At 48.5% G+C, this 21,636-nt stretch overlaps 1 protein-coding gene across 3 annotated transcripts in view; it reads left to right on the top strand.

Annotated features, from left to right (window-relative positions):
- The window catches only part of DAAM1 (dishevelled associated activator of morphogenesis 1), an 82,699-nt gene that overhangs the window by 51,628 nt on the left and 9,435 nt on the right, over positions 1-21,636 (top strand). For 2 of the 3 annotated variants that reach the window (XM_090141854.1, XM_090141853.1), the window contains 18 exons: positions 2,334-2,405; positions 3,127-3,221; positions 4,708-5,041; positions 5,539-5,649; positions 5,761-5,864; positions 6,359-6,425; positions 6,721-6,838; positions 6,954-7,092; positions 7,571-7,629; positions 7,984-8,171; positions 8,474-8,782; positions 8,874-8,981; positions 13,168-13,197; positions 14,424-14,527; positions 18,576-18,660; positions 19,386-19,492; positions 21,206-21,294; positions 21,451-21,619. In XM_090141854.1, coding sequence (XP_089997980.1) covers positions 2,334-2,405; positions 3,127-3,221; positions 4,708-5,041; positions 5,539-5,649; positions 5,761-5,864; positions 6,359-6,425; positions 6,721-6,838; positions 6,954-7,092; positions 7,571-7,629; positions 7,984-8,171; positions 8,474-8,782; positions 8,874-8,981; positions 13,168-13,197; positions 14,424-14,527; positions 18,576-18,660; positions 19,386-19,492; positions 21,206-21,294; positions 21,451-21,619 — 2,288 coding nt within the window. The remainder of the gene's footprint in view (positions 1-2,333; positions 2,406-3,126; positions 3,222-4,707; positions 5,042-5,538; positions 5,650-5,760; positions 5,865-6,358; positions 6,426-6,720; positions 6,839-6,953; positions 7,093-7,570; positions 7,630-7,983; positions 8,172-8,473; positions 8,783-8,873; positions 8,982-13,167; positions 13,198-14,423; positions 14,528-18,575; positions 18,661-19,385; positions 19,493-21,205; positions 21,295-21,450; positions 21,620-21,636) is intronic. The other variant, XM_031605354.2, reaches the window with a different exon arrangement.

Raw genomic sequence — 21,636 nt, 5'->3', positions numbered from 1 at the left:
CTCTATGGGTTTCCCCAGCTGTGTGGGAGAACTCGCAGTATGACTTTTTGTCTTTCTGTTAGACATAAATTACACCCATCTCTCAGCACCTAAGTGCTTTCTCCATAATCCTGAGCAGCTGTAGGGTAACTGTGACTTCCCCATAGCCTGGCATACTAATTATGGGATTGCTGCGGGCACTGCTCTGCCAAATCCCGTGGTGGGAAGCTCTGATCACAGGCAGTTGCAGGTAGCTGAAATCTGATGCACTGAGGGCACCCCTCCTGCCTGGAGATAGCTGGGAGGTGGGAATGGTCCCTGCCCCACAGCCATCATTTCAAACAGCCAGTTGGGATGATAGTCCCGAATGTGGCCAAAAACGCAGCAAGATTGGCAGCCAGATGGGTTGTTTAGGGACAGTTGTTTCAGCTGGTCTGTTTGACAAAGGACAGCAAGAGATCTCAGGTCTCACCTCTGCTCCTCTATCTTCTTCTTTTCTACTTAGGGCAACTTTTCCAAGCAGAGGAAAGCAGAGAGAAGCCCATGCCTCCCATTTTCCCTGCTTGTGGAAAGACCAGAGCATATCTATCCCTTCCTTCCAGAGTCAGTGTTTCTCTCTCAACCAGCAGATGAGCATTTCTTGTGTTGGCAGCAGTATTTGGACAAGATGGGAATGATTTTCTCCTCTGCTGGATTTGGGCACCACACTGGTCCCCACAATGGCTGGGGATGTGATGGCAGGTGACAGGTCCTGTGGGATTTTATGAGGATTTTGGAGCACTTGTAGCTGGCAAAAACTTTTTGGCAAAGCACAAGTCTTAATGGTTCTCCCACCAACACAGAGGCAGGCACTGGGACCTCCTGCAGGTTTATTAGGCTTGGCAGTAGGTAGGACAGATTTTTTAGTTGTTTTTCTAACATCTTTGGAAAAAAAATTCCGCTGATTCCCATTTGGATTAAAAAAACAAAAAACAACAACAAAAAAAAAACAGTTTGAGAGAAGGTGAATCAAATGTTTCATTCAAAACTTGGGTTCTTGGCAGGAGAAGGAAGGCGAGCAGCCCAAACTAATAAAGCAGAGGGCACGGAGGCGTAAATACAGTCTTCTTGTTCAGAAAAGTCTTTTCATTTGCTTTAAACTTGACCAGATCTGTGGATAAGCAGTTTCTCTCACCTATGGCTTGCTGGGGGAAATGCCTGAGGGGCTGCCACCTGCTCACTCCTGAACTTCTGTTCCCATCCCATAGCCACACACCACAAAGGCTCACTAATTCTCTATTTAGTCCTCTTGGCAAGCTGTACCTTGAGAAATTTGGATGCACAAACATTTCCCATTTATGCCTCTTGAACCAAGTAAATATTTTGGACTCTGTTGACTTGCAGAAATCAACTGCACTATCAGTAGTTGTCTGCACGCACGGATGTGGGAGCACAAGAGTGCCTTGTCCAGTTCCTTCCCTAGCAAGGAATTGCAGTGTGGGTTAACCTTCATAAATACCTCAAGCTCCATCTTAAATTTAGAGGTGGATTGTTTCTTCTGGTCCAACCTGAAGGAGATTTATTTTTTGTATCCTTTTTCTTCTTTTGGTAGAAATGTAGAGAAAATATAGTGGGGAAAAGAGTTGGTCTTGAGCTGTTCCTTCAGAACATCTATACATGCAGTGTTATTTACCTGAGCATGGCTCAGTAGTCTGTTGGTGATGTCCTACAGGAACGTGGCAGACCTTGAAAACTTCTGCTGGTTCTCACCAGGTGCAGAGCATTGTAACTGGGATGACCAAATAGGGCTCTGCATCTATCACTGTCATAGGTCATGGGCTCAGGGGGACATCCATTGACAGGGGACATTGCCATGTGCTTGTTCCCTCCTACTAACTAATGAATCCCCAGGGGTGCTGTGTATTTTGTGCCAAGAGATTGGTATGTCATAGCCTTCCTCCAGGAGTGGAATCTTGCTCATGTCACATTTATGTAGCCTTCGTAGCTTGTAAAAACTCATTTTTTTTCCTACAAAGCAATTCACTGAGGCTGTACAGCCAAAACTTCAAGGTTAGTACAAGAGAAATCTGAGTGTAAGATTCCAGACTGATGCAGCATCACTGGGGCAGAGCTTAGTCACAGATAGATGGCATAAAGTACATTGTATATAAAAAAGTGTGTATTCAATAAATCAGGTAATGTTCTGGAACTGTCAGCAGTGAGTTCAGAATACAGAAAATTGAGCCTATATTGATATCAAGTAATGTGAGAGCACAAGGGAACGTCATAGATGGTTGGCTATAAAGGGCAGGAGACGTTAATGCCATTTTTTTCTGATCAACTCTCTTTGTCTTGCTTTTCCCCACTCTCTGCAGGACCAGGAAGAAAATAAAGGGGCCACTAGCTGGCCTGAGTTTTACATCGATCAGCTGAACTCAATGGCTGCTGTAAGTATTTCTGCAGTGCTACAGCACTGATGGCAATGATTTAAGCCAGGAGAAATGCAGGGAGAGGTTTCATTGTTCATCGGACGCAGCTCTGGAGTAAAAAGTTCTCCAAGGCACAGGGGTCTTTCATCTAGCTCCAAGCCAGAAGGCTGCAAGACTGAGGGCAAACAGGGATTTTCAGGCTGGTTTTTAAGGAAGCTGTCTGATCGTTCAGTGGCAGAGAGGCACCAAGCTGCTGCTGCAAGGAAAGTGAGATCTCTGCTACCTGTTTCTGTTCCCTGTTGAACTGGTGGTGGTTGTGCTGGGTAAAAATGAAATAGCACTGTGGGAAATACGGTTCCTATAAAAAGGCTGCACTGGGAGACCTGGGAGATGCCCCATTGACCCCAAATGTGAATACAAGATCCTATCCCATTTGGGCTGCAGGGCATCCCTGCAGCCCCCCCACCTACACAGGTGCACATGGGATGCACAATTACCAGAGAAGACTAAAAGACCCCATCTCTCTCACCCCCCAGCACAATTTAACACCTTTCCCCTGGGGAGTCCCTGTTAGCATTGCCTTAGCCCCCTGCATCCTCCCCATAAGTGTCTCTGCTTTCAGAGTTGGTTTCAGGTCCCAGCTCCATCTCCTGCACTGTGGTTTGGCACATTGGGATGGCTTGTGGTCCTTCTGCTTGTGTCTGCACCTCATTTCAACTCTACATCTTTCTTTTTGCAGAGGAAATCGCTGATTGCTTTGGAAAAAGAAGATGAGGAGGAGAGAAATAAAACAATAGAAAGTTTGAAGACTGCACTGAGGACAAAACCAATGAGGCAATTCTCTTCATTTCCTCGCTTTTTTGCTCTGGTTATAGCTTTTGATTTGTGTTCTCTGGCAGAAGAGTTTTAGAATAGAAATAGAAATGGGAGTAGTGCAGGATGGGGAGGAGACTTGGGACACAAAGGCTCTGAAATTGCATTTGTCTTTTTCAATCACCTCTTGTCATTTTGTTCCTTTTCTTCAGTCTTTTTAGTTGCAGAGAACCATCAGCACAAAATCTTTCAGATGCCTCAGGTTGAATTCTGATGGGGAAGTGTTTCATTATGATTGCACTGCCCATCGTGGTTGTAGAAGACACAGCTCTTGTTTGCAAATGCATTACACTCCATTTCCATTTCTCTTCTGCAATAATTCTGGTGGTAATTGGCAAGGAGTTCCCAGGGTTGGCAGTTAGCAGCTGGTTTCCATGAAACCCAGCACTTGTGGGTGCTGGCTCCTGCCATTCCCAGGTGGTAGTCTGCAGGGAAACTTCCAAGAGTGCTTAAAAGTGCTTTGTGAGTTCATCACACTGAAATCATGGGTCAATGGTTTGACTAGATGATCTTAGTGGTCTTTCCCAACCTTAATGATTCTGTGAAATTCAGAGGGATGCAGCAGGCTATGTAGAAAACTTTACCTGCTGGACATATTTTGGCTTTCAGAGAAGTGAACAACAGATTTCCTATTGACTTTCCTGGAATAAGATCGGCCTTTCAAGCAGAGAAATCAGTTTTCACTCAGACCACAATAACAGTTTTGTCGCTGCATATGAACATTAGTGGTTGTAAATTAAACTCATCCCAGTGCTGGGATGTTTTTTGGCTCACTTGCTGTGCAAGCCCACCCCTTTTGCCAAAACAGAATTTACCCAGCCACAGTGGCATCAGGCAAAGAGGTGTTTTTGGAAACACATGTGCAATTTGGGTGGGTTATGTCTGCATGTTTTGTTGAGTCTGCCTCAGGCACAGTATGCATTTGCAGTCTGCTTGCTATTTAGCAGCATTAGAAGTCATCACCAAAATCTAAAATCTCTGCTTAAAAATGTGTGAGATGTGCACAGCTGAGGAGGATGTGGATGGAGAGGCAGCAGGAGGCAGAAGGTCCGGCAGGCATTGAGGGAGTGGGCTTGGCTGTCATGGGGATTTCTGTGGGTTGGCTGCAGCTGGTAAGATGACAGTTTCACTGCTGGGAAGCTTTTTCCCATTCTCTCCAAAACTGGTCCTAAAGGAGGCTGATCTAAATCTCAGGCTGGGGACAGGGGAGGCTTTGCAGCAGCGTGGCTGCATCATAGCAAGTTCTTCACCTCCAATTGGAAGGATGGAATTTTGCAACCCTGTGCTCTGGGCTGTAGGAGTCCTGCAGGCTTTCTGCTATCCAAAGACCATTGCGGGAAAATTTACAGAAAGGCATTCTGGATTTACAAGAACAGACAAGTCAGACCTATTGGTGAGTTGAGCAGTCATTTAGCATTTGATTTTAAAACATCCCTCTTCCTGACAGGTTTGTAACCCGATTCATCGACCTGGATGGCTTGTCATGTATTCTGAACTTTCTCAAAAGCATGGACTATGAGACAGCAGAGTCTCGAATACATACCTCGCTCATTGGTTGTATAAAAGCACTAATGAACAACTCCCTGGGCCGGGCTCATGTCCTGGCCCATTCGGAGAGCATTAATGTAATCGCTCAGAGTCTGAGCACGGAGAATATTAAGACAAAGGTGGCAGTGCTGGAAATCATGGGCGCCGTGTGCCTGGTTCCCGGCGGCCACAAAAAGGTACTGGAGGCTATGCTGCACTACCAGAAATATGCCAGCGAACGGACTCGTTTTCAGGTGGGTGCCTCTCAACTCACTTTTACACTCCCAAAATTTGGATCTGGGTCTTGGCAAACCATCACCCGGTGCTGGGGAAGGGGGAGCCTCCTCAGAGAGCTCAAATCAACATTCTTGTCCTTTTCTTCTTCTGGGTATCTGAATGCCCTGTATGCATGATTTGCAATGGCGATGTGAATTTTGATAGTCTGGGAATTACCCCAGACCAATGCTGTATCTGTTGAGAGCCACAGCTGAGCAAAGAATGGGAAAAGTTAATTAAGGCAGTTCCCCCCAAGAATGCTTGCTTTTCTAGAGTTGTCAGGAATGAAAGTAAAGCTGCAGTACATCTGGATGGGCAGATGTTTGCAGGCACAGGTTCTGTATGGACTGTGCTACACCAAGCAGCAGCTGTTGGTTCAGAGAGTGTCACCAGTGAACTGCTGTGGGGACTTTGGGATCACCAAGAATAGATCATGCAGCCCCTGGGCTGTTAACTTACTCTGTACATTTGACAGACGCTGATCAATGACCTGGACAAGAGCACAGGAAGGTATCGGGATGAAGTAAGCCTCAAGACAGCAATCATGTCCTTCATCAACGCAGTCCTGAGCCAGGGGGCAGGCGTGGTGAGCTCTGGGGCTCTTGCACAGGGTGGTCTTTTGGTGGGCTTGGGGTTTTCAAGAAGCTTTTTGAGGAAATGCACCTTGCTGTGTTAACCCTACAATTGTCCCTCACAGGAAAGCCTGGATTTCAGACTTCACCTGAGATACGAATTTCTCATGCTTGGAATCCAGCCAGTCATTGACAAACTAAGAGAGCACGAAAACTCAACCCTAGACCGGTAAGTGGGGACACACAGCCGACTGTTATTTTTCCCCTTTCCTTACATGCATGATTTCTGGTTTTTGGACTTGGCCTTTGGGGTCTGGCTCCTCGTTTGGAAATGCTTTGGTATCACCAAATCCAGTGTAGGAGAAACCCCATCTCTGCTGCACTCCCGCATAGAGTTGAGCTGGGAAGGATGTACCACCCTGGTGGGATGCTGTCAGTCCTCCTCCTCTTCTCTTCCAAGAGGCTCCTTGGAAAGGCTGTAATTACTTTGCCCTCTGTCTTTCTGAATTGGTTTTTCAAGCTGGCAAGAATGAAGGCAAACATGTGGAGCTGTGGGAGCTCTAGAATGAAGTTCTCATTGGTGTTTCAAGTCCCACTTGTCTCTAGACCACTGCCTGTTAGCGAGCTGTTCTGGAAGCTGTTCCAAACTGGAACTGCCTTTTATGTACTGTTATGCACATATCCACTTTTAATAAGCTTTTTCTCTTTCCTTTCTTTCCTCAGGCATTTAGATTTTTTTGAAATGCTTAGAAATGAAGATGAACTGGAATTTGCAAAAAGGTTTGAGCTGGTGAGTGTGAGCGTTACTGGTGCAGAGACTGGCACATGATCTTACAGATCCTTTTAAAGGCACCTATGTAGACTGGAGCAAAGTTCTGGCTTTTGGATCAAATTTGGTGGCTGTAAATCTGCCTCCTGTTGCCCTGCTCTGCTGCTTCATCTCTCTTTTCTCCTGGCTGCGGACCAGTGCTGTTCAACCTTCACTGGGCTCTTGTGATTTTTCTTCGTACTGGGAGCAAATGGCTTGTAGGATTGGCTGTGATCTTTGATCTGTAGGCCAGACGACACTTTGCTCTCTTCTGCAGGTTCACATAGACACCAAAAGTGCAACTCAGATGTTTGAGCTGACGAGAAAGAGGCTTACTCACACAGAGGCATACCCGCACTTTATGTCCATCCTGCACCACTGTCTCCAAATGCCTTGTGAGTATGGGAGCAAAAACACGCTGCCAGGGGATTCACAGCACAACTCCCCTGTCCAGGGGGGACAGCCACATCCCTGCTGCTTCTCTCAGCCTCTCCCCTTCCTCCTATCCAGATAAAAGAAGCGGCAACACTGTTCAGTACTGGCTACTGCTGGACAGGATCATACAGCAAATCGTCATTCAGAGTGACAAAGGGCAGGACCCCGACGCCACTCCCCTGGAGAACTTCAATATCAAAAATGTTGTCCGAATGTAAGTGCTCATCCACCATTCTTTGGGTTTGCTGCATGAGTTCAGCTGTTCAAGAGGGATAGCAGGCAGGGCAGCGAGGTTTGGGATTCATCCCTGGCAGAGTTGGATCATTTAGACCTACTCAGCAAGATGTGCATGTGAATTAAGCTCAACCACTGTGTCCTCAGTGAGCTGTTTCCCTTGACTGTCGCTGTCACTATGCCTTACTCATCACTCACTGCTCTCACAGTGATGTTTCTGCTCCTTGGCTGGACAAGCCACAGTCCCTGGAGGGGATCAGAACATGCCAGTGTGCAAACTGTGCAGCCAGGAGCCGTGGGAAGGCACAGTTGAAGTGTCCGAAATACCATAGCATGGGAATTGCACCCTGCACAGCCCCAGCTCCTCTGCACAGTGCTTCTCAGTCACGTTTTTTACTGGCAATGTTTGCTGACCGCATGAGGGATGTCTCACAGCGCTGCTTGTCTCCTGCTTTTAGGTTAGTCAACGAAAATGAAGTTAAACAGTGGAAAGAGCAAGCAGAAAAAATGCGGAAAGGTGAGTGATAGAAAAATGAAAGGCATTAACTCTAAGTGTGTTAACTCTAAGCGTGCACAGTAAGCTAGGCAGATAGCATTTACATATTGCACTGAATGGGCTCTGTGTGAATACTGGGTTTATGTGAATACTGTGTGAATATGGGGCTTACCAAGGAAATAGGTTCTTGTTTCTTCATGGGGTCTGCAGCACAGAAGCAGCTTTGGTCAGGGTATCGCACACACTCCCTCCCCACAGCTGCATGTGAGGAAAGTGTGCACCATGGTTTTATAACCCTATGTGCTGCTGTTTGCTGTACTGGAGAGTTCATCACATTAAAATGGATTCACAGGCTGGTGTGGGGGGCTGTTTCAGAGCACACCGAGCTTCAGCAGAAGTTGGAGAAGAAGGAGCGGGAGTGTGACGCAAAGGCCCAGGAAAAGGAAGAAATGATGCAGACGCTGAACAAGATGAAGGAGAAGCTGGAGAAGGAGTCCAGTGAGCACAAACAGGTCAAGCAGCAGGTGGCAGATCTCACGGCGCAGCTCCACGAGATGAGCAGGGTGAGGCCCCATACCTCCTCCCTATTGCTACCTCATCCCAAATCCCCCAGAGTTGCTGTGGAGTGATATCAGGAAGCCAAGCTACAAAGGGAGCTAAGAAGGGTGCTTGTTTGTAGGGCCACCAAGATGGCCATCCCTGGGGATGGAGCTATCTCACCTCTTTATCTGCATTTGACCTCAGTCAAGAGTGCTGAAGCCTCTGTGTACTCCATTTGCTGCTTAAATTTTAGCCAGAAACAAAGGTGTTTTTTGGATGGTGCCCTCCCTCTGTGTGACCAGTCCCTCCTCTCTTTCTCTCTCAGAGGGCGATCTGTGCTGCTGGCCCTGGAGGACCTCCTTTGCCACCAGGAGCTCCTGGTGGCCCTTTACCACCTCCAGCTCCAGGATCCCTCCTTCCCCCTCCACCGCCACCCCCACTCCCAGGGGGATGTCCCCCACCACCACCCCCACCACCACCTCCTCCAGGTGGACCCCCGCCACCTCCTGGTCCCCCACCTCTGGATGGGGTGATGCCCCCTCCAGGAGCACCACTGGGCTTTGCCTTCAAGAAGAAGAGCATCCCACAGCCAACGAATGCCCTGAAGTCCTTCAACTGGTCCAAGCTGCCTGAGGTAAGCCAGAGATTCTTCATTTGCACTTTCAGAGGGCCGTATTGCTCTGCAGAAGGACACTCCAATGTGCAGTGCTCCCTCTGTCTTTCAGAACAAGCTGGCAGGCACTGTGTGGACCGATATAGATGATGCAAAAGTGTTTAAAATCCTGGATCTCGAAGACCTGGAAAGGACGTTCTCTGCCTACCAAAGACAGCAGGTAACATCTGGCTGGGGCTGTGCACAGGCATCTGGGACAGACGCCGAGATTATGAAGTTGCTTGGTGTCACATGTGGTCTCAGAACACTCTTCCTGCCATTATTTCAGTCTAGTGTTTTGTTTGCCATATTGACTCAATCTGGTTCATCTCTCATTTGCCTGCTCGTGCCTTTGCCTTGAAATGGTAGCTTACAGCTAGATGAGTCTGACTTTACCCCTGCCCATGTACCTGACCGCGTGTGCCATGGCACGAGCATGCCTGTGTCATAATGATGGATCACAAAACAAACAAAAATGACAGGGAATGTATGAAAATAGCCCCCAGATGTGGCCACGGTTGGGTAATGTTTTTGGATCACTCTTAACAGCCACTGCTTCATGTCTCTGTATTGGATGGAAAATTTATATCCCTCTCTGGCCAAGAAGGACTAAGCTTTACCCACATCTACCATGGGTGGATCTCTTCTTTTATTTTTGTAGTGAGCCTGGAGCAGTATGTGAGCTTTGAACAAAATGCAAGTCCCAAACCAAAGGAATGACACTGCAGACAAAATACTCTGCTTTTTAGTTTCTTTTTCAAGCAATATGGCCCCAGTTTGGAAGGCATCAAAGCACATGAAGAAAATAAGACTTGTTTCACCCCCAACAGGAGCATCAGTGCTGACAAGCTATAAGGCTTTTCAGGAATGCAAGAGAAAAAGTGAGGGGGAGGCTGAAAATGTTACGCTCACCTGCTGCAGGGTGGGCAGGAGAGGCCAGGCATGATACAGGGATGGGGCTGGGAAGGAGCAGACCCAAACATAATCTCCTTAGTGTGAGAGCTTAATCTCTTCTGGAGGCTAATGGAGGGCAAGATCAAGGTGGATTAGAACAGAACAAATATCAAGAGTAACAAACCAGGAGTAGGTGCTGCCCTGGTATGTTTTGGGAATAGGTGATACAGCACTGGCTCTTGCTCTGTACATTTTTGGAGCTTGACCAGTGCCTCCTGAAGGTGGAAAAGATGAGAGGGAAATTCAAAGGAAGTGAGAATGGAAACCTAGCATGTCAGTGGATGGTTTACCCTTTGGCCAGAGTCAGAGAGTCATCTGATGTGCTGCTAATTACTGCCCAGCAGAAATCTGAACATTATTTGGTTTGACTGAGGTCCTGCTGAGTGAGGTGGCTGGCTAGTTTGGGCTCAGCAAGGAGGGGGAGATGCTGCAGGGAGGGCTGTGGCATGGGATAAGCACTGAAAAGGAGCTGAACACGGGAGCCAGAGATGGGGTAGGACTGGCAGAAGATGTTCCCATATGTGAGAGCATCTGGAAAGGAGATGGGGAAAGATGAGGGGAAGTGTTACCTGTGAGGTGCTGTTGTGGCTGGAATCCAGCTGGGCTGCTGCCAGTCCCATCCATGGGAGCATGACACACAAATTTATCATGGGCAAATAAAGCCTCTTGGTATCATTCCCTTGTGCAAGTGGAGCTCTCTGACAATGTCCTCACCCACCTGTGAGTCCCCAGGGTGCTCATGGGGCAGGTGGAGTCCATGAAAGTCACCAGTTTTCCACAATGACAGGGTCTTGTTCACTGCAGCACCTCCTGAGCATGCTGTGCTATTGAAATGAAAAATGCAGCTCTCTGAGGCAGTTTCATTCTTCTCCTACTGGGTTGTGTACCCTGGAATGGTTACAGTTAGGAGGTAGACAAAAATTGTAAATACTCCTTTTTGCCACCACTACAAAGTTTTGGTGTCTGGAGGGTCTCTGCTGGTTGGCACTGGAACTGGTTGCCCAGAGATCTGAGTGCCTCCATCCCTGGAGGTGCCCAAGGCCATGGATGGGCCCTGGGCAGCTTAGTCTATCTGGTGGGGGGCAACCAGCCCACAGAAGGGAATCAGAACTACATGAACTTGAGCATCCTTTCTAACCCAAGGCATTCAGTGATTATATGGATAGGAGCTGTGAGTGTGCCTCATCACTGTGGCTAACAAGTGCAGTGAGAACTGCCTGTCCTTTGGGGGAAGGGTGATAAAAACTAAATTGATAGCTCACAGCAGGGATTTCTTCTCCACTCTCCCTGTATTGGGCCCTTTGCTGAAAGTCACATACTCAGTGGCCATTTCTCCTGAGACATGATGTCTGTAAGGCTTCAGGCATCAGGGTTTGCTCATTTCTTCATGCTGAGGGGTGTCATTGCCAGGTGCAGTTGATGCCCCAGCAGGTTGGAGGCAACTTTGGAGTTATCTATAAAGCAGGGACATCCCTTACCTTTTGTTGTATGTGAGGTGGCTCTGTTACAGATGAGACTTGGCTGCTTGTGTTGCTTTAATGCCTGGAAATCCCCATCTGAGTAGCACACAGACTTAGTAACATTCTTAGTTTTAAGCATCTCCTTCAGTGCTTTTCCTACATCCTCCTATGTACTGGGAGGTACATGTAGGCTTTGCAGTGAACTCTGCAGCTCTTGAGAAAGAGCCCTTCCCCACTGAGCACCCTGGGATCCACCCCTGGAAGCATCCCCACCCTATGCTGGCAGAAGAGAACAGGGTCAGGTGTTCAGGGCTACCAGGAAAGTAACTCCCTCCCATCTCTGTGGCAGCCACTGGCTTGCATCCTCCTGTCGTGGGGCTCTGGGAACATCTCAGCCCCTAGGACTGTGTATCAACACTTATCAACCTTGCTAGATACAGAAGGAAAACACACAGGGCCATTGCAAATCGTTTTGTCAAGCATCTTTGCCACCTCTGTTGATCTGTGGAGTCCAGTTCTGCCTTGGCAGCACCCTCAGGTCTGACTCAGTCATAGGGCTGCATTTTTCATCACATCTCTCTGAAATACAGCAATAGCAGCTTGGGTATCTTTATTTAGGGCTGTCGGTCCCCCTTTCCTTGCAAAGCCGCTGCTGAAGGAAGCCCTGGCACCTCCGCTGAGTGGCTGGGATGCTCAGCAAAGGGTTGGTTCCTTCTTTTCTTGGCTGATGTTTCCTTGTCTCCCAGCACGTTTCGTTCTGCTTCTCGGCCGCAGCGTTATTTTTCCACGCTTCAGGAAAGCTTCACATGTTGTTGTTGTATGTCTTGAACCTTTGCTGGGAACCATTTGCTTACTGTAAGCCACGGGGAGAAGAGGGCTCAGGCTCGGGCTCAACCCCCTGTCAGGCACCCGTGACCAAACCTGGGATGTTTTGTGTTGTCAACAGAGCTATTTCCCATTCTCCCACCAAACCAAACCCACACATGGTTCCTGGGCTGATAAAGTGCTGGCAGCCAGTCAAGGGAAAACCTGCGTCACCTCCGAGCGGAGGGGTGGGAGGAAGAGCTCTTGTAAATGAACTGCATTTGGAGCCTCCCTCCCTCCAGCTGACCTCTGGCCACTGCGTGCCTTCTTTTTTTTAAAAAAAAAAACAACAACAACACTCAACACGCAACAAACTACTTATGCACCTTTACAGTCTCCCTCCCCATTGCAGTTCTGCTGGACCTTGAGCCAAGCCAAAATAAAAAACAACAAAACGCACTCATAGAAAAAAGGGTGCAGCCCAGCAAACAAGGAGGGAAAACTCCCTTGTGTGTGTGTGTGGTCTCATGGTAGAGGTTATTTGCTGCACATGCTTCCAGCCTGCTGAGTGGGGCCGTGGGGTCCTGGGAAGGGCGAAGTGCAGGCTGGGCACTGGGGGAGCATCCCTGCAGGAGGACAAGTCGAGGCGAAACACGTTGCCATGGCGAATGGTAAAGTTTTGCTGCGGCTAGATTTGCTCCGGGATGAGAATCTCGTTATTTCCACTTGAAAGCCCTGTTTTTCCTGGCAGTCGTGGTGACATTTCATCCTCTCAGATTCACAAAAACCAGCAATTTTCTTCCCCAGTGCGGCGGGCTGAGCAGTGCTGCGTGGGGCGCTGGTGGCAGGGCTTGGCAGGGTCCCCTGCGTGTCTCCAGCATCCTAGCACCAAAGCACCTTGGTGTGACCCATCCATGCAGCATCCTCCCTTCCTTCCCTCCTCCTCCTCCTCTGCATCCCTTCATCCCCACCACTCTCCCACTCTCCCTTTTTTGGCACTGGCCGACTCCGAGCGCTTTCTCCCTTTCTTCCCACCCCACTGTGTGATGCCTTTCCCTTGACCGTGCTTTGATTCCTTTGGATTTTGCCGAGATCACTGAATTGCATGTGTTTTTACTGCCTTTTTCCATGCTTCTGCTATGGCTGTAGGACTTCTTTGTGAGCAGTAACTCCCGGCAGGTAAGTGAGCATCCGCAGTGTTGGAGCGGTGAGGGCAGGGCTGGGGACATGGGGACGCATGCAGTGGGTCACAGTTGTATCGTAGAGTCGTGGAATCATTGGAGTTGGAAGGGATCTCTAAAGGCCATCTGGTCCTTGGCCATGAACAGTGACACCTACAGTTTCATCAGGTGCTCAGAGCCCCATCCAGCCTGACCTTTATGCAGGGGAGCCGAGCATTGCTGGGAGACCCTGGCTAGAGGCTCCTTTAAAGATTGAGATAAACAAGCTTGTACCTACAGGAGGAGCTCAGCAGAGTTCTGCACCGCTTATCCCAGCAGTTTCCTATTCTTTATAGATGTTCTTTTAATTCATGCAAGAAAAAGTGTAAAAAATTGAACCTTCTTTGCTTGTTTTCTACCCGTAGAATGGTGGTTCTGTCTCTGAAACATTCAGTGCTCATCTGCAGCACGTGGGACCTCGCAGCTCTGGGTTATGTTCCTCTCAGCAGGGTTCAATAGCCAGGTTTTAATTTCTTAACCTTACTAAAACATGTAACGTGGTCAATTAAAACTGTGCTCAACCTGAGCTCCTCAGGCAACCCTGTGAGATCACTTACCTTTATCTGTCCATCCATGTGCAGCCACAGCACCGTATATTGCTGTTCATTGGAAGGTAGCAGCTGCCGAGGAGATTTAGGTGCTCGTGCCACAGGGATTTGTGCTTTCAAATCCCTTGTTTTGAAAGCATTTCCCTGAAAGAGCCTCAAACACTGCAGGTTGCATTTGGAAGTCTGGTAGCTTTTGTTGGTGGATTTGCTGTTGGGACTGATGCGTGAGGGGTGGCTGCAAATGGCTGGAGAACAGAACAACAGCAGCCATGACTGTGTGCAGCAGCCCATAATGAAGTATTTCATGTGAGGACTGAACAAAGTATCACAAATATGTATGCTAAGAAAGCCCTGCTTTATTTATTCAGCAGCGCTTGTGCGTTTGCAGATTCTTAAATCTTCCCTGTCTGAGAAAATATTTACATTTCTAACCAGTGGCTTCAAAGCCCGTTCTGGTTTATGAAGCGACTTACTGTATTTCAGTTGCAGGCTATGGGTTTTACCCGTAACCCGTGGTGACACTCCTGATTAATGGGGGCCCGCTGTGCATTGCAGTGGTATGTGCTGAGAGTACTAAATGCCTTCTCCATGGCTTTTCTCCATGCTTTTTTCTTTTTTCTCCCTATTATTTTTGCAGAAGGAAGATGCTATCGACGACACGTTGAGTTCCCGGCACAAAGTCAAGGAGCTCTCAGTCATAGATGGCCGGAGAGCTCAGAACTGCAACATCCTTCTCTCCAGGTATGGCTGATTTGGGGCCCAGGGGTGTCGTGCTCCAGCCTGGGGGTGCTGCTCATCCATAGGGGGTTGGCTGCACCCTGTAAGCCGTAGCCTTACACCTTCCACTGCAGGGTCACTGCTGCACCAAGCTGCTGTTCTGCTTTTGTGGCACCAAGGGCCAGCTGCCCCAAGCAGTGCAGTGGTAGGGTGGGTTTGTGGATGCATTGCCCAAATCCTGCCTTGCCAATCCAACTGCAGGGCAGCAGGGCCAGTATGGGCAGCCCGTGTGGCTTCCTTCCCTGGCACACTGCAAACAAAACCTCCAGGTGGGGAACAGTGCCTGATTTCTGCTCTGCATTGCTTCTAGGGATTTCCTTATTTCCTCAAATGCAGTAGTCAGAATAACAGGGATTACAGTGAAAGTGGAGCTTAGAGCAGCATGTGGATGAGTGCATCTGTGTCAGTAAGCTGCTTCTAGAGCAAAGCAACAGGTCCAGGGCACTGCCTGGGTTGCTCTCTTGCATTGAATGCAATCAGAGCAGGTTCAGGTGAATTCAGGAAGATGTTTGTGCACACAAACATACAAACAGTCCCTTTGGCATGAAGGGGAGCTACTCAAGCACGTAACTACAGGGGCATTGAAGATGCCTCTCTGGGTAAAGGTCTTCATATGCCGTCACCAGCCAGTTTTTCTCTTCTAGTGATGGCTGGAAATGAGTTGTCATTAATTAATCCAAGAGGAATGAGCACTGCCTGTCTGCCCTGCCCTTTGAGTCCCTCCCTAGAAGACCAGCAAATGGGGCGTGGGGCTGTATGATTTTTCCCAGCATCGTGATTTCTAGGCACTGATATATTTAGCAACATAAATATATAACATGCCAGGGAGGAGTGAGCCCTGACTTTCAGCAGGTCTAGGCCTGCTCTCCTCCAGCAGTTGGCACCCACCTGGGCTATTTCCTGCCCCAGAGGAGACACCAACCCTCAGCTCACCCATCAGCATGAGCTGATGCTGTGGGGTTGATCCTGTGCTGCCTGCACTCAGGGACCTCTGCAGGTTCAGCTCAGCCCCTGCATCTCCAGCAAACTCTCTACCAAGCCCTGTGCCCATCTCTGAGCAGAGCACAGATCTGCTGCTGCAGACGGCTGGGTGTTGTAGAAGCAAGCTGACTTTCACATGTGAAAGGACCTGTAGGCTTGGCCCCTTGTTTAACCCAGACATTTGTAAGCTAAACAGCTATTGTCTGGCTTGCAGCGTGGAAAGATTACGGCCAGTGAGATACTTTATCTCTCTCTGTAGATTTATTTTTTTGCCTGCTTTCCTTGCTTTGGGAGAAATTACTGTGCAGTGAGATCACTGAATTTTCCTTCAGCTTGTAATGCAGCACAAGAATATTTTTAACATTTGCTTTTTTCCTCTTTTTTTAAAAATGCTCCAGCAATGCCGACGTCGGTGCATTGCTGCATCTTGCTCAATGGAACCCTGCCTTTGCTTTTGCTCCGGGTGTACATGTGTGTATTTTTAGCGTGCTGCCTTCTGCAAGATGCAAATCAGGGCTTTGCTCCATCCCTTTCTGAGCGTGCTGGCAGTGAATGGCTCGTTTGGTTCCCCTCTCCAGCGAGGCAGTGTCGAGCATTTTTCTCAAATGAATGTGGCTTTTCAAGAGGGCGCGTCCCCTTCCAGGCAGAATTTGTTTTTCCCCTTCACACTTATTACATCCTTCGCCGGACCCTACAAAAGCCACGCAAGCAAGCCCGGGCCGGCAGGCTGTCACTTTGCATCGCTGAGCTGCTGGCCTTAAATCCCTGTGACAGCAAGCACCGTGACCCCGTTCCTCTCAGACGGTTCGCGTTCGACAGCTGCTGCCAACAATGATAATTATTGTGGTTATAGATAAGCTTCTAGCTTTCCCTGGCCCCTTTCCCATCACATTGTCTGAGAAGCTGTTCTCTTCTGGCGCCCTGTGATTGCTCTCTGCCGATCCTGAAGCAGCCTCTTGTTCTTGGCATAGTGTTTTGATGATTTCTGAGAAAAGTTTGTTCAGCCCTTTTATTGTGTGTCTCTATTTTATGATTAGGTTTGCTTTTAATGAGCAGGGCTTAAAAAGACACGCTCGCCATTCAGCGCACACCTAGAGGCAGTCACAGTGGAGCTTCAGGTGTGCGCTGTGCGAGAGGTAACTGCCCACAGCTGCCTCCTCCTGGGAGTGATTCTTCCACCCAGGGATCCTCCAAATGTCTCAAACCAGCAAGTGTTCAGTTTTTACTGCGTGGGGACTGATGTGACACTTGGTGGTGGCCTCAGCCTTAGCACAGCTGCTTGGGTGCAGTCTTCATACCCAGCATCAAAGGTCTTGTCCTTCCAGGCCACTGCCATCTTACAGAATCATAGAATCATTCAGATTGGAAAAGACCTCCAAGATCCTCAAGTCCAACCCCAGCCCACCCCCACCATGCCCACTGACCACGTCCCTCAGTGCCACATCTCCGTGGCTCTGGAACACCTCCAGGGATGGTGACCCCACCACCTCCCTGGGCAGCCTATGTTAGTGCATCACCACTCTTTCTGAGAAGAAATGTTTCCTAACATCCAACCCGAACATCCCCTGGTGCAACTCGAGGCCATCACCTCTCGTACTATTGCTGTTACCTGGGAGCAAAGGCTGACCCCCATCTTGCCACCACCTCCTTTCAGGTAGTTGTAGAGATAAGGTCTCCCCTGAGCCTCCTCCAGACTGAACAATCCCAGTTCCCTCAGCTACTCACTGTAAGACTTGTGTTCCTGACCTCTCACAGCTTCATTGCCCTTCTCTGGACACGTTCCAGGGCCTCAATGACTTTCTTATAGTGAGGGGCCCAACACTGAACAGAGCACTCGAGGTGCAGCCTCCCCAATGCAGGATACAGAGGGACCATCACCTCCTGCTCCTGCTGGTTGCACTATTTCTGATCTTATGGGATAGGTAGGGTGTCCCCAGGACATGACTGCTTATCTCTGCAAGCAGCATAGGGATCCATCATCCTGGATCTATTCTGCTTGTAATGCGACCCTACCAATTATCCTGCTCACTGCTCAGTAGAGTCTTTGTGCTTTCTTCCCTGGTGAGATTTTAACTCACTCCTCTTTTAACACATCTCTCTATTGAGATTTCCTCAAGTACTGGATACTGGGGCAAGAGGGGAGGGAGGACCAAGATGAGAAATCTGAGCTCTTAAGGAATGAAAGTTTACTTGCCACTGCTCTTCCACATGTATGTCTCAGTGAAGGTAATCCTTCATTTCCAGTCTTGAACAGAAGGTTTCAAGCTAAGCCAAGCTCTCACTAGCTAAAGGGTCCTGCATCTTTCCTGTTTAGAGTTGTGTTCCAAGAGCTGGCTCTAAAGTTGGCCAAGCAATGTCAGGATGGAAAATACTCTCCTAACTTCTGCTCCTCCTGCATCCTTGCTCAGTTCATGGGCTGGGTATAAGACTGGCATCCAAAACTGGCCATGCCTAATGCCTGTTTCTCATACCTCTTGATTGAGAATATCCATCAGGCTGCAGAAAGCATCTCTTTTGTCCTATATGTGTGAGTATTTGCAAACAGCAGCACCACTCTGAAAATGAAGGAAAATTAGCAAGGGCTTGGACAGAGCCTCAGAAGATAGCCAGGTCTGTGATGGAAGTGCTTGGCCCAGAACTCCTGCAGAGGGCAGGAGAAAGAAGGAGCTCACTTTCCTTTGCACTGAGATTGTTTATCAACTGCATTGCAAAAGTGTGAAGAAAAATATTTGTGCTATTGCAGTCCCAGTCCTTGCAGGGAGTGGTCACGCAAATTGTTGCAGATCTATTAAGCTGTGATTGATGGATGGTCAGCTCAGGAGGAACTGTGGGTGTCCTTCTATTGCCTCAGTTTGCTTCCTCAGATTTTAGGTTCCTTTCTCTTTCTTCCTAGAGGGAGACTCCATGTGAAAGAGGCTGGGAGGGGTGGTGGACCACATGATCCTGACCATGCTGATGGGTAGCTGAGGACACACTCCTCAATCACAATTGCATGGATGCAATTAATCCTCCTCCTCCCTCTTTCCTCTAGGCTGAAGCTCTCAAATGAGGAGATCAAGCGAGCCATTTTGACGATGGACGAACAGGAGGACCTCCCGAAAGACATGTTGGAGCAGGTGGGCAATGCATCCTGCCCTCCTCCTCGTTGGCATCATGCCTTGGAATGAGGCTACACATAGTGTTTGGGATCAAACTGTGGCTCTGAGACACATGTTGGGCCTCAACTTATTTGCCAGCTTCATATTGAGAATCATCTGAAGAGTAGTTGAAGAATCAGGAATGCAGGCAGCTAGGCTGTAGCATCAGCACTGAGGGCAGAATGGCCTCTGTGTTATTTGCTGGTACCTGGGTCTGCCCTGGGACCCAATGCTGAGCCATTTGGTGGCCAAGGATTGACATTTGTGCTTGATGGGGGTTATTTTCGAAAGCTTTTTGAGCATTTGTGTAGTCCTCAAAAAAAGAAATTCAGCTTTTCACCCCCTCTGGGTGCCTTTAGAAGCATTTTATTCACCTGTCCAAACTTTCTGCCTGCAGTAATGTGGAGTTGCAGTGAGAGCCTCTCATATCTAGTTTGGCAGATCTGGTGTGGAAACCCTGATGTCGACCTAGCATATCTGTTGTAAAGTCAGAGTGGTGGCAGGGCAAAAGCAAGAGATGCCAATGTGATGTGGCAGAGGGAGGAAGGACAAAGAGACAGCTGGAATGCACTTATTTCATAGGTACACCGAGGTCACCATGCAGATTGAAAAGGCAGGAGATTAGTGACTAAATCACTGCTTTGTTCATGAAAAACTTCAGAACTGTGCATGAATCTCACGTCTGTAAATGTGCTTCCCTTTAGCTCCTGAAGTTTGTTCCAGAAAAGGGTGACATTGATCTGCTGGAAGAGCATAAGCACGAACTGGACCGCATGGCCAAGGCTGACCGGTTTCTCTTCGAAATGAGCAGGTGGGCTGACCCATGGGCTGACCCTTGGGATGTCATGGAGCCTGGATGGGCAGTATGCTCCGTTTGCTGTTTTTTACATCAAGAAACATGTGGGTAGATGGATGGGAGGGCAAGCAAGGTGCTCCAATCTATAAGAATCACTCATGATGCTGTATGCTCCAGATCAGGGCTGTGCATCCCAGAAAACAGCAGCAGACACAGCAGGGGATGGGGAGATGAGTCTCACTGAGCATCTCCCAACACACTTCCCCTTCTTACCTGGGGAAGAAAAGCTCAGTCTGGCACAACTGTGCAGAAGGGCCCATCGTCTGCATCATGGTCCAGGTGGGAAGTGCTGCTTGAATGATAACAGTGCCATTGCAATGCTCCTTTTCCCTTTGCACTAATATATCCTAATGAATACTGAAGACTGATATATGTAAATTTTGCCCTGCTGTATAGATAAGTTCCACTCGTCACCTTCAGGAATGACTCGTCCCCAAGGCTCCTGAGAATATATGAGACAGAGAGGAAATGTAATTTCTTCCTGATCCTGGCAGCAATCATTTATGCCTTACAGGTCTTGAGGGACGAATAACCTTATCTTTTGCATGCACATCCTCCAGGGGTACTGGTTTAAAATCTTGAAGCTCGTTATTTAACTTCTATTGAGTATTGAGCTCTCTGAAATTTTCTCTGAGGAATTTCTTAGCTGAACTTCGAGCAAGTCACTTGTTTGAAAAGTCAGAGAGTTTTGCAATACGACTTCATTTCAGCAGATCAAAAATAGAAATGCTCCTGTTCTCCCTGAGAAATGCACTAACGAACACCACGGCAATGCACTGTGGGCTTGCTGAGTGTCAAAGGCAGACAGGACAGAGCTGTGAAGTTCAGAACCAAGCCCTCGGGGCTGAAAGATGGAATTAGCCTTCTTCTTGCAGGTTACCTTTCTTTCTCATGGTAAAATGTTGCTCCCATGACTTCATCTTTTGGAAGCACAATGTGCTGATGCAAATATTTTCTTTGATTTCATGCGTAGCTGTTTAATTTGTCCTGCGGTCTGTAACCAAGTGTGATGTCTTTGTCACTTCTGATTAGTAAATCAGCCTACCCTGTGGCCTTGGCTGTGAGCACATCTCCCATGGGTCCTGGTCCAAGTGACTCAAATCAGGCTGCCATTTGCATACAAGTGAGATCTTGTTTAGCCTAAACACAACTGACGTGGGCAGAGCCATCATCCCCTAAATTGCTCAGTAAAGGGCTGGGTTGAGATGTATTGGTGGTTGTGCTGCCCTGGTCCAGGGGGACACTGTCACTTGGAGCATCTGAAGGTCAGGTCTCATTAGCACTGGTAGCTGATGTGTCTCCCTCCAGCCACAGCTCATTGCAAAGCCGCTGGGAGCCCAGATCTCAACAACATCTCTGCTCCGGAGTAGTCATAAATGAACTGATTATTCATAGCAATAGAGTGTAAAAATGCACTTGTTCAACCTGCTGTGTTCAGGAAGCTTACACATGTGATTAAGAACCCATCAGGATCTGCCCAGTGATGGCTGTAGCTTCAGATGTCATTTTTTTTTCCAACCAACATAGGTTCCAGGGGAAATGCAGTCTTACTTTTTAATCACCGTGGCTCAGGCGTGCTTTGTAAGCCTGGCTGTGAACAGCTGGGCAGCAGAGCTCTGCCTGGAGCAAGCAAAGCTCAGCCTGCACCTCTCTTTTTTTTTCTGGCAGGATAAACCATTATCAGCAAAGGCTGCAGTCCCTCTACTTCAAGAAGAAGTTTGCAGAGAGAGTTGCAGAAGTCAAACCCAAGGTGGAAGGCAAGTGACTGCATCTGCTGACTGCTTCTGGTGGAGATGGCAGGGATGGAGGGAGCTGGTGGCCACGTTCTGGCCTGAGAGCACTGCTGGGCAGGGGACTGATGCAGTGCAGGTGCTTTGGCTTGCAGGTGACATGCTGCACCTCTCTCCCTGCAGCCATCCGTGCTGGCTCCAAGGCGGTGCTGCAGAGCAGCAGCCTGCAGCAGCTGCTGGAGGTGGTCCTGGCCTTCGGGAACTACATGAACAAAGGACAGAGGGGAAACGCCTTCGGGTTTAAGATCTCCAGCCTGAACAAGATCGCGGACACAAAGTCCAGCATTGACAAGTGAGCATCCCCTGCCC

Source organism: Phasianus colchicus, chromosome 5 (genome assembly GCF_987193195.1).
Source record: "Phasianus colchicus chromosome 5, bPhaCol1.hap1.1, whole genome shotgun sequence".
Classification (NCBI taxonomy): Eukaryota; Metazoa; Chordata; class Aves; order Galliformes; family Phasianidae; genus Phasianus; species Phasianus colchicus.
This window is presented reverse-complemented; position numbering and strand designations above follow the sequence as displayed.